The sequence below is a fragment of the Electrona antarctica genome, assembly GCF_951216825.1.
Source record: "Electrona antarctica genome assembly, chromosome: 12".
NCBI classification, from domain to species: Eukaryota; Metazoa; Chordata; class Actinopteri; order Myctophiformes; family Myctophidae; genus Electrona; species Electrona antarctica.
The window spans coordinates 26449116-26461752 of record NC_136793.1 but is presented as its reverse complement, the minus strand read 5'-3'; the positions used below and the strand labels follow the sequence as shown (position 1 = coordinate 26461752).

The window sequence follows — 12637 nt, the reverse complement described above, 5'->3', positions numbered from 1 at the left end:
ACATGTGTCTATTAGTCCAAGACCAACAGCGTACCAGACAAGATATTACTGCCACTGTGTAGGCATCCTTGTGTTTGTCCTACCTGTCCAGTGCTGTGCTGGTGGCCATACTCCTAGCGAAGCCCCTGAGGCCCAGCTGTCTAAAGTAGGGGACGGCGGGCAGGTTGGCAGCCATAATGGCCAAAGAGTCGGAAGGGTTGACGAAGAAGCCGTTCTCTCCCAGGATCATATACCGGTCCTGACAATGCAACAACAACAAAGGTATATTGTCACCAACCTAGTTATGCAGCTAGTCCATTATGCAGCTAGCCCAGGTGTGCGTGTGTGCATGTGTGGGGGTGGGGGAGTAGTATAGCCAATTCCCAATTCCCCAGCCTCTCTACAAGTACTCCATCTCTGCTAACCCCCACAATCAGTCATTGGGAGGGTGAAGAAATGTCTGTATTAAATCTAAATGAAACAGATCATCAACAATATCCCCAACAAATCAAACCATAAGTGGAGCATTTCCCTCTCATCATCTCACGGTCTATAAAACGGATGCTTTACCCCATCAGCGTCGAATGCGGCTCCGAAGCCAAAGTCGCCGCTTTTCATGGCGTCTACCAGTGATGTGGCGTACATGAGGTTGGGCTCTGGAAGTCGGCCACCGAAGTCTTCCATAGGGACACAGTTATCGGCAGAGTTAGCAGGGGCCCCGAGCTCGTCACACAGGATCCTACGCACATAGGGGCCCATCACTGCAATGCAACAAATGGAGAGTGGTTGGCTTCCAAGCATTAGCCATCACATAAACCCTATATATAGTACTGTACTTTGTTGACTGGAGTCCCCCATCTGTCTATGGTAGGCCCCCTCCTTTTTCCCCCCTCTACACAAAATCTCTGAAAATAGTGATCTACAAGCTCACAACCTGTCATGGTGCAACGCGGTGTGAGCTTGTAGATTGCTATTTTAGCCAAATGTTTTCCCCCAGAACAGAGCTGCTAGGGTTCATGTGGTTAGTAAAGTATATTGAAAAATAACTGCATTACCTCCATTCATAGCGTCTATGCGTATTTTGGGCTGATCTGGTCCTGCAAGAAGATTCTTTATGGCGTTGAAGTCAAAGATGGTTCGTAGCAGGTTGAGGTACACCTCCACTGAGTCCACTATCTCCACTGGAAACACAGAGAAAGAAACGTTTGCACCTGGATGGCAATGTGTTATGGGTATAAACGGGGAGACCATGTGTGTGTTTTGTCACTACATCCATCTGAGTAACAGTCTAAATTACAGACGGGGAGTGACTGACGTGCCTAGTAATTCATTTTCAATGAGAGGCGTGCGTTTATTATGGACGTGAGGAGAAGTTGAGGGGCGACTACGCAAGCGCAATTTCATGTTTCGTGCACACGCCCATGGGCGACTAGACCTGGGTGGTGGTGAACTTCTTTTTCACGCTACGCGTCCCGTGCCCCTCATGAGCAGACCTGTCGCTGATCCAGGCAACAACTGGATCTGAAAGGACCTTAACAGATGACACATTTTGTGAAACAGGCCACTGAGTAACAATGGCAAAGCTTCAGAAGTGAACTTCAGACTACCTCGGAAAGGTTTGAACTTGTTCTCCAGGTCAAAGTCCTGCCGTCCTAGCCTGGAGAGGTCAATACGGAGGTCAGGGCAGATGGCGTACTCCTCCAGCGTTCGGCTCACCTGAGAAATCTTCTCCATCACCGTGTCTGGAGATGGGCCTGAACGTGGGTGGAAAGAGAAGGGTTAATGTCAAGAAATGACGCTTACATCTAGATTATTGAATGACCAGTAGCCCCATCCCATCAGATATTTGGCAGTCCTCTCAACCATCAGACCTGTATTTCACAGGTAAATATAACTGTATGATTGTTAACCGCGGGGTGCGCAAGCATATCCGACACACCGAAAGTCTGACATGCACAAATCACCCGTCGCCCCCGACATGTGTTGGTCCGACATGCGTTGCGTCGTGCTTGCGGTTAGGGGTAGGGTGTCGGACTAATGACTGTCGGACTGTTAGTATGCTGGAATTTATGCCTCCAATCCATTCTAGCTGGAGAGAAGCCATCCACTACAACATCACTGTGCTCACCTCCATTGGCCACATTGAACTTGATCCCAAAATCTCCGCCTGGGCCTCCAGGGTTGTGACTGGCTGTGATGATGATTCCACCAATGGCTTTGATCTTCCTGATGATGCAGGAAACAGCAGGGGTGGACAGGAGGCCGTTGTGGCCAATTACCAGGCGTCCAATCTGTATAGCACCACAAATGGGAAAGGAGCGATAACGTAATGTTATATCATTCCAGGAAACTGAAAAGTTTGTTTGGCTTGACTTTTTTCCTTTTTCTCCCAGATTATTATTTTTTGCATTATCCTTTGTGCCATGAGTAAATTCACACAGAATGCAAATAGTATGCAGCAATAAACATCCTATCCAATATTAAAATTGCCCAATGGGTGGACAGTGGGTGGACGGACCACAGCCCTTTACTTAAAGGCCCCATCAGCATGATGATGAGTCTTGACCGACACAACAGAAACGTCACTGTAGCCCAGGCCCTACTAGTTACATCATGGAACCTAGATTTGGGTATAACTAACTTAGAACTGTATATGGAGCTGTCTGATCTTCTAAGTCTGATAACAGGGACTCCATATTCTGAGATGGCTGTAACTGACTCAGGATGACACAAGCATTTTAGCAAGAACAAATTTAAAGAAATCTATCGCTGATTAGCACCCAGGCCACTACTTTTTGTTTTGTATTATTATTTCGAAAGATTAAGAACAAAAAAAACCCACTAAAAACAAAATAGCCTTAAGTCATACGTTTTTTTTTTCTTTTTTAAGAATTCCTTAAAAACAAATCCATTATTTAGAGAGTGAAAAAATAGCTTGTGGATCGGCTATTCTCAATAGTTTGGGTCCTGGGGAGACATCAAATTTGTCTTTTTTGGCTCTCGGGAAACCACTGATCTAAAGAAGAGAAGCGCATTAAACAGCCCACTTTAAAGAGCAAGTATGTGTCGCTAGGAGTTGACCTAAACACACCATTCTAGGAGTTTACCTAAACACACCAATCTAGTATGTGTCGCTAGGAGTTCACCTAAACACACCGTTCTAGGTGGCTCTTCCGTTTCATATTTTGAAGTGCTCATGACATCAGCTGCCCATGCGTCAGCCCCAAGCATCTCAGCCATTCTAAATAGCAGTGTCCTCATTGGAGAGGAATTCAATCTCCTGACGTCACTGTATCCTCACTGTATCCTGCTAACCTAACATCAGTGTATGTGTGTGAGAAAGACACCTAGTCCAATAGTAATCTGTAAACAATTTATTCACACCATTTTTACTGTTTTGTGTCTAAAAACGTATATGAACCTTTTCCCCCCAGTATGGTCAAATAATGTGTTGATTATCTGAGCATTGCCAGTATGTTGAGCGATGCCACATGACAGGGTATCCCCAAAGCCTCTAGCTTGGCGTGGGAGGGATGGGGTGGGGGTGTAAGGCAGGAAAGTAGAGCAGGATGGATGGAAGTGTCGATAAGGCAGGCAGCAAGAGACATTTGGCTGGGCCAGCAGAAAAAAAATGGACCAATCTAAAAAACAAATTATATTCTCTTCAGATTTTCCTCTGGAACCTGTCCAAACCCATCACAAAGATCTGAGAGCAGCCCTTTTCCATGAGCTGAGGGAGGGAGGGAGGGAGGGGTGAAAACCCATTCCACTCTCATTTATCTGCTCCTCTGACTCAACATTAGCATCTGATTGGTGTGAAATGTACTCCCTGTCACAGGATGGAAGCCTGTGTTTTCGAAAAAGATCCTTAATGTTAATTACATTCTGAGTTAAATAGAATACTGTATCATCATGATGAACCCCCCATCATCATTGTAATTTTTTAAAACATCCTAATCCTAATCTCCTCCTTTTGTATACATAACCTTACTGTCCACTGGGTGGGCCTCTAGTCCCATTTCCAGGTAGAATGACAATATCATATATAAGTGTCCAGAAAGTTTGTCAACCTGTGGATATTTATAACAAAATAATATATTTCTAATGTCAATAGCAACATCATTAGTATCCTGTTCTTCCAGAAATAAGGTTAACAAATAACAGCCTCCAATTCAAGTGGCTGGCATTATAATATTATTTTGGTTATCATGATGATTCGGTCTAGAGTGCACCTCCAAAAGAGCTTTCACATCTAACCTTAGGCCTTAGGGGGTGCCACACATGCAAAAAGTGACTCATGCTTAATGACTCATTCTTAATTTATGCTCCAACAGCGTTGCACACCCAAAATAGAAATAGTAGATCGGCTATTTTGGTTATGAGAAAGCATCTATGACAAAGTTATGTATAAATCAGGCTTAGATAGGCTATTCGCTCTGCAGAGCACACCTTCCTAGGATCATTTTTGTATTAGTATTATGAAGGTTGTCTTTGGACAAATATTTTTTCCCCTCATAGCCTATATATGCCCAGCTTTCCGGGTTTGTGTGAACATAAACATTCTCTTGTGATTGGCTGATCACCCCATAGTGATGATTTGATTGGCTGAGCAAAGTAGCCTACATATTGAAGTAAAAAGTGAGGGCAGAAAAGTGAAGACGCAAAATGTGATTGGCCGGAATGACTTTTGTGATGATTTGATTGGCTGAGCACGGAATGTGATGTATGATGATAAGATAATATGGATATTGTGTGTTACTCTCTCTCTCTCTTGTACTTCTGACCCTGTTGCGAACACTAATTTGATTTAGGATAAGAACAACAAATATGTCAGAGCAGTCAGTCAGTCAATCAATCAATCAGTCATACCCCATTGGCAGCAGCCATCTGTACTATGACCTCGGTAGCGGCTCGGCTGAAGTAACGGCCGTCGCTGCCCACCACCATGGTACATCCCTGTCGATCCCGCAGGTCTATGGAAGACAGCACACTCTGGATGTAGTTCTGTAAATAGTTCTTCTTCCCCTCGAACACCGCTGTCTTCCTCCTCAGTCCATTGGTACCTGGCCGCTGGTCGTCGAACGGGGTCGTCTGGACCGTCACCACGGGGATGGGACTCGTCTCCATCCTCCACGGAACCCAACCAACCGAGAAGTCTCCTCAGTTCTCAGTCAAAACAAAAGTGGCCCCTGGTTAACTAGGAGCCCAGGGCAATGTGATAATTATTTTGATGTTCCGACTCGCTCGACAAAGACGGCGCACCAATAAACTCTCGATCAGGGATGAGTCGACTGGAAGGGAGAAAGATAGACGTCAGGTTTTCCTTGCTTCGTGAACTTGTTTGTTTCCGTGCAGTGTCAGTGTGAAATAACGTAGGCTACCACATGGAAGATGTTGCTAATGATGCTTGTGTGCGTTTGCTTTCCTCTTCTTGGATTGGAAGTAGGCTAAAGTGAGTGCATGTGAAGTGAACTCTCCTCTTCTGCTTGACAACTCCCTCTTTGACGCTCCACACGGACAGCCGCCTGCCTGCCAGAAACCCAGGGAGGGCCAACAGTCCCCACAATCAGCTGCCTGCGCCTCAGGACTAAAATAGACCATAATTTGGATTGAAGAGAGGATTGTGTCTGCCCGGTCTGCAACCGGACACTTCTTGTGTCTGTCCACACTAGACCCGTCACCCGCTACGCAACACCGGTATAACATGCTGCTAACGACCATTGTCAGCAGCCAGCAGGTTACTTTGACGCACGTTACGCACGTGCCACGTGGTTCTGATTAACCAACTATTACCATCAAAAGCTACCTTGGCATTAGCCATGGTTCACAACATGACATGTTTCAGGGTTACCTTGGCATATAATTCGCTTGGCTATTGTATTGAGCCTAAATATGCTCAAATTATTTAGGTTTTAGGAGGACAAAGATATTTCATCCGATATTTGACAGACTCATTAGTAAACAAGTAGCCTACATTTTATTTGTAGAGCACCTTTCACAGACACAAAGTGATATGCAATATTATTTAAAACTTAAAGCATTGAGAACATCAACAACATAATAATGAACAAAGCAAAAGACAGTCAAAATGAAATCAATGTAGGCAAGCGTTGAAGCGTCCCGTTCATAAACGTGGTCAACAGTGCCACCTTGTGGCGCATTCGAAGAACTAAAGTTTTAGTAGGCCTATAGTAAATTGTTATGGATGCATGATGTACATTTCCTAAAATATATCATCATATCATTATTTATGGTTGATTTATACCTTCTGCTGTGGAAGCACATCATAACTGATGATGACGACCCAAAGAAGCACAAACTCAGTGCACAGAGGATTTAATAACGCCTTAATTAATCACACTTGCTGTATGTGATATTTATATGTTTACCTTTATTCATCTGATAATTCCTACAACATCGGTAATTGTTATATTTCCATCCATCCATCTTCAACCGCTTTTAGCAACATTAGTGACTTCCTCCTGGGGGATTCCGAGACATTCCAAGGCCAGTGAGTCGATGTGTTTCCTCCAACTGCGCCTTGGTCTGCCCCGGGGTCTCCTCCCAGTGGGACGTGTGTCGAGGACCTCCCTAAGGAGACGCCCGAGAGGCATCCTAACCAGATGCCCGAACCACCTAAGCTGGCTCCTTTCCAGGCGAAGGAGAAGCGGTTCTACTCCGAGTCTCTCTTGTGTGACTGAACTTCTCACCCTATCTGTAAGGGAGATGCCATCCACCCAGCCAATTGTTATATTTGTTTTGCAATTAAACATTTCACACTTTTTTTTGTTAAAGCTGACACTTTCAACTTACATGATGCTAAATGACACTCAGGCCTCACCTCACCTCTGACCAGGCCACTGCCACACGAGAACATGATGCTAAATGACACTCAGGCCTCACCTCTGACCAGGCCACTGCCACACGATGCTAAATGACACTCAGGCCTCACCTCACCTCTGACCAGGCCACTGCCACACGAGGCCTCACCTCACCTCTGACCAGGCCACTGCCAGCCTCACCTCACCTCTGACCAGGCCACTGCCACACGAGAACCAGTGTTAAAAAGACATTGGAACATTAGCATTACTTTTGACCTTGTAAATGGATTAAAACATGTTGGGCTAATATATCTGCAGTGAGTGGCTTCTTGGGTGAAAGAATGAAGAGAGATCCAGGCTTTATTGTTGGCCTTCCCTCAAAGGAGGTGACTCCTATTGACAGTTGGCCTACAATTAGGTGACAAATTGGCTACTATTTGGCCATAAAATGTATCTTGATTGATTGGATCAGGAACAGGGAGATATTCAGGGTCCTGACTCCTGCCCCATGAAATAATCAGTGAAGGTAGGGTAGTGGTTTTCTTATTTGGTTAGGAATAACGTAGCTGTGTTACGTAGCTCTATTCTGATATCATTGCTGTATAGAGTGTTTGTTCAGTAACAGGATAATCCATGTCTCCAGAAAAATTATTTTCAGGTCGGGATACCAATTTTATCCAATCAGGATAGAGAACTCATACAGTTTACAAATGCAATTGGAAGTGATGACACAAATACAAATGGACAGACAAAATTGTAACTGGAACACTATAAAATGATAAGCTGATAAGTCGGTAGCCTGACCCTATACTCTCCTGACTGCATGCGAAATTTTGAAAACCACCAAAAATGAGAGGTAGGCCTAATTTACTGAAATGTGGTCTATCCTTTCCTTCCTACTTGACTCCTTTAAAGGGATAGTTCAGATTTTTTTTACTTAAGCTTTATGAAATACTTTATTAATTAATAACTGTATTCATTGATTGCGAGTCCTGTGGTGGGAGTTCTGCTCTGGTTTTGGTGAAATATTAAGTAGTTCTGGTCATTTTGTGGGGGGCACTGGGATTACTCTTTAAAAGTAAAAAAAACTAACGTCATTTGTATTGTTGACCTATTTCTAAAATATTAGTACAGGAGCCCTCGTACAAGGTTTCTTTGACTATGCATGCACCTCTTGGTACCACAGCACCTCAAAGGCCCTTAAAACAAGGCTCCAGACTTCCCAAAACAAACTGGTCAGGCTCCTACTTGGCCTCACCCCCCGAACCCACCTTACCCCTGCCCACTTTGACAGACTGGAATGGCTTAGGGTCGATGACAGTCTGGTCCACAAGATTCGATACACCACCAAGATACCCATGTACCTGTCTAAATATACTTCCTTAATGTTAACGAAGTCCACACCCACAACACCAGAGGGAGTGCAACAAACCATGTGCAACCCAGATTCGGCACAAACAAGGGACTAAATTATTTTCGCTCCTATGCCACCAAAATGTGGAACGCCCTACCAACAGTCATTAAGACATGTGAATCCCTTGACTCCTTCAAAACCGCTCTCAAAGGGCAATTCGAAACTGCCCTCCGTAACAATCTGAATCCCCCCCACCACCTTTTCCTCTCACTGTATGTTTCTTTTCCCTTTTTTAACTCCTTTATGATGAATTCCTGTTCTGTTCTTTTTGGCTATATAGAATTGTCTATTTGTACGTCTCTAAATGTTTTGATGATTTGAACAAGGTGGATCCTCTTGTAAACAAGTGTAATGCTTTATTGGGTCGTCCACTCACAGTTAACAGTCTTTGTATTGAGTTGTGCTTGAAATGTACTGTAATTCTGCAAACTGTTAATAAATATTTCAATCAATCAGTGCAACTTTTGTTCATTTTTTACCCCTCTATTACACGGAACTTATGTTTTTTGTGTCCATATCACTACGCCCAAAAATAGTTCCATGTGATAGAGGGGTCAAAGTTGAACGAAAGTTGCACTATAGTATTTTAGAAATAGGTCAACAATACATTCGTTTTGTGGATTTACTTGTAATGAGTGACCCCAGTGTCCCCCACAAAATAACCGGAATATTCACCAAAACCAGAGCAGAACTCCCACCGGACAATCAATTAATACAACCGCTATAGTATAATGGCAAGTAGGATGGTGAACTACAGTATCCCTATGATGGTCTTTGTGCTAGTCTTTCTTGCCGTGTTGCTTAAATATAATGCTATACTAGCTATAGCCTGAGGCAGCTCAACTTGACTTCATGTGTTGTGATTGTGAAATCAAAAATCACACCCGTGTGAAGTGAGGGGCGCTAATATATTAAAGGGTAATGATTACATTCCAATCATTGAAAAGTTAATCTAAAACACATTTGAGAACATGCACATGTTCCTAAAAAGTTACAGCTAATTTGTGGTAGGCTATACGTGTAGATTTGTGGTTGGTTGGTAGGCATTCTCGCAGGTATTCTACTCGCATAGTGCATATATAGGTCAAGTGATTAAATGAATAAACAAAGTATCAGATATTTTCGATCATTTATTTTAACAGGTGTTGGAACGACACAAAAAAATACGTTCAAAGACGTCAGACATTCACACATATATTATCAATCTCATATTTACATTATAGTTCCATCAATAACTTGAACGTCAATGTAGGCACATAAATAACATGCAATTATTAACCACTTCTCTAAGAAATGCGCATCACATTATCAAATGTGAACGTTATTGGCAGTGTCTTTAACAGCGTGGGTAAGCCAGTCTGAAGTGTTCTGGTATTGAAGTTGCAGTGCTCAGCATTGCAGGCGGACAGAATGGACTTCCAGAAGCCTGGAGAAGACTCGGAACCAAGCAGGTCGTGGGAGCCGCGAAGAGATGTTGACCATAGTTAAACGACCTCTGCTGGGGATCCGAGGTCTGTGGAATGGTGCGAACTGATTTGCTCATGATGCTGTCAATGCTGAAAGAGCACTTTGCCTGTGCCTTCGGTTCTGCGGGGGGTGCTGCTGTACGAAGGGGCACAACAGCAAAGTCTCTGGAGTCACGGTCGGTCCCGTGGCTGTGACCACCAGGGTAAGGTAGGTAGGAGGAAGGGAATGGCACGATGCCCTCTTGAAGTGGCATGTATCGAAGGGGTGCCGTCGGGGCGCTCGCCTGGCCCGGGACACAATACGGCCGTCCGTATGATCGATAGCAATTAAAGTTCGGGTAAAACATAAGTCCGTCGTTGCTCAATTCGGGTTCGTTCCTCTTGAACCGCTTTCTGCGCCTGAGGAAGCTGCCGTTGTCAAACATGTCCTCCGAGGCAGGGTCGAGCGACCAGTAGTTCCCCTTCCCCGGGTTGCCAGGTGCCCTTGGAATTTTGATGAAACAGTCGTTGAGTGACAGGTTGTGTCTGATGGAGTTCTGCCACGCAGGGAACTTCTCCTTGTAGTAAGGGAACTTGTTGCTGATAAAATCACATATTCCACTCAGCGTCAGTTTCTTCAGCGGATTCTGCAGGATCGCCATGGTGATGAGGGCGATGTACGAGTAGGGGGGCTTCACCGACGCGTCCTGAGGTCTCCTGGACAGTGGCGCGTCTGCGTAAAAGCTGTTCTCTTCGGAGGAGTCGAACTCGGAACAGTCCAGTTCAGCACCGGACTCGGCTGAGGAACCCGGGTGGCATACTTTCCGATACAGCTGGCCGTTGGCAGGCTCGTCCTCTCCCATGATGTCAATATCCTCGTCCTCTGAAGACACGGTGGCATGGTGTGCCGTTTCAAATTCACTGGAGAGCGTCATGACGAATCAAGCGTTGACTATTAAATGGCGCGTAAAACTTCCAAAGCTTGGTGCGTAAAAGGCTATATGCTGCTAAGCTCGCATAAATGTGCGTAAAAGCGCACCAAATCAAATGAAGGTACTACTGTCCCGTTCTCAGTTTGTCATTGCATGCCTGGAGTTTGCAGAGGTCTGGCTTTATAGGGGTACAAACTGTTGCCCTGCAGGCCATCCCCATTCACCCTCACAACCTATCAGAGGAGACTGTCGCCGCAGGGAGCTACAGCAGACAAACAACGCGCGCGCGGGGGGGGGGGGGGCTTCTGTAGGGGAATCCTCAAAATGCTAAATAGTCTATCTATGCAATCCCTTACATTTACAGATCTTAGAATGGTCAATGGTATTAGGCTATATGCAGTGTTATATTCTAATGTTTAGGCTATGTCCAAAGTTTTAACACTCACGCCTATTCCCAAATGTTAAAGGAATAGGGCCTACAAACAAAAGAAAAACTGAAGATCTGATTTGACAAATAATAATAGTACCAATAATATATATATAGCCTAAATAAATGAAAGAAAAGAAGAAAGAAAGAAAAACACAACTATAGCCTATTATAGGCTTTTCATATAAGTTCGTGGGAAACCAAATAGGCCTACAAAAAACAACTGCAGATCTGTCCACATTATGCCGCTGCTTTGATAAACATTTCAAGCATAATGTAGTAGGATGTGCTTTGAACATGGGAACATTTCCTGTTTTAGAAACCTGGGCTCAGCAGCACAGTAGCGCGGCTGGAGATGGGATGCGCTGGTAAGTTTTAACACAAACACCTAACCCCTGATAAGAAACTGAGCGTTTCCACCGAGGAACCCCGCGGTTTCGTTTAGTTTGCCACCTCTGGATGCCCGCAGGTGGCCTGACCATGAAAATGGCCGTGGCAGGTTCCCCGCGGCCTGGGGAGAAAAGGGGACTATAGCCGCCTTAACGAGGCGATCAGCATTAGAATCGAATAGGAAACGGCCCAGCTGCACAGTGCGCTCAGGGCTACGGGGATCAGCTCAGGTTTATGGCCAGGCTGAATGACCAAAGTGATCCTCAAAGCAAACGTTCCAACGCGAGAATACATAGATCGTCCATAGTCATTCATCTCCATTACAAATGACTACGATGGGAAAATCCCACCCATTTCCTCACATGACTCTCATGTGTGCTAGTAAGCCTGAGTCGATTGATGCATCAGTTTAAGATATAACAAACAAAAAACAACACAATTTTGTGGTGTAGATTGACAGTGTACCCAATAAATATAAAAACACATTCATCATTCAATATACAATTCATACCTTGCTCATGTAACGGTAATACTCCATATGTTACTAATGATCTCCATGAGCAATAACATCTATAAGAAATGCCTTAAGAACAGTTTTAAGTTTCTTTTGAGATTCATTATTATAATTAATCTTGAATGAAACTTAGAACTGTTTCCAACAAAGTGAGTTTCCAACACTTTCCAGTAAAGGTGCTATTGCTGGAGATGTGAATTTTGACAGAGAGGGGTATTGTCTTAAAAACAATAAAAACTAAGGTGTAAATGCACTTTTTTAGGAAATGTAAGGTCTTTGTGAAGTACTATGGTGGTATTACTAGGTTAGCTTAACACATAGCACAAAGCCATTCAATCTCCAATTGTCATGCTGATAGCCCAGAGTAGTCACCAACAACAGGTTATTTATATAGATATAATTTGTTATGACAAAAAATAAAAGCATACCACATTTTCACAGAAAGATGCACAAACAATCAGTTCTAATAACTTAAAAATACAAGGTGATTTATTAAAGCCAAAAAAACATTTGAAAAGAAAACATTTGTGCCAAATTTGAAATGCAACTACTGCAACAACATACTCTCATCATCTCAAAGTATATTAATACGGTGGATAGTGCTGTAAATCAAGACTAAAGGTCCTTGGACACGTTTCTTTTTCAGAATAACGGCAGAATTTTTTTCCGCAGCAGTGTGCAGGGACCTTTATAGTCCCAAATACATTAGCGGCCG

The 12637-nt window shown here is 43.9% G+C and overlaps 2 protein-coding genes across 2 annotated transcripts in view; both read right to left on the bottom strand.

Annotated features, from left to right (window-relative positions):
• Nucleotides 1-5505, bottom strand: part of pgm5 (phosphoglucomutase 5) — a 35320-nt gene extending 29815 nt beyond the window's left edge. Inside the window, exons 1-6 of the mRNA XM_079517130.1 lie at nt 4849-5505; nt 2108-2270; nt 1587-1733; nt 1035-1160; nt 550-740; nt 84-238 (exon numbers count right to left, since the gene is read on the bottom strand). Coding sequence (XP_079373256.1) covers nt 84-238; nt 550-740; nt 1035-1160; nt 1587-1733; nt 2108-2270; nt 4849-5106 — 1040 coding nt within the window. The 5' untranslated portion in view covers nt 5107-5505. The remainder of the gene's footprint in view (nt 1-83; nt 239-549; nt 741-1034; nt 1161-1586; nt 1734-2107; nt 2271-4848) is intronic.
• A 4045-nt stretch (nt 5506-9550) lies between these two features.
• On the bottom strand, nt 9551-10594 carry foxd5 (forkhead box D5; the record flags this gene model as incomplete). The annotated part of the gene is made up of 1 exon (XM_079516929.1): nt 9551-10594. The coding sequence occupies one exon, from the start codon at nt 10592-10594 to the stop codon at nt 9551-9553; it is 1044 nt and encodes a 347-aa protein (XP_079373055.1).
• Between the last annotated feature and the right edge of the window lie 2043 nt (nt 10595-12637).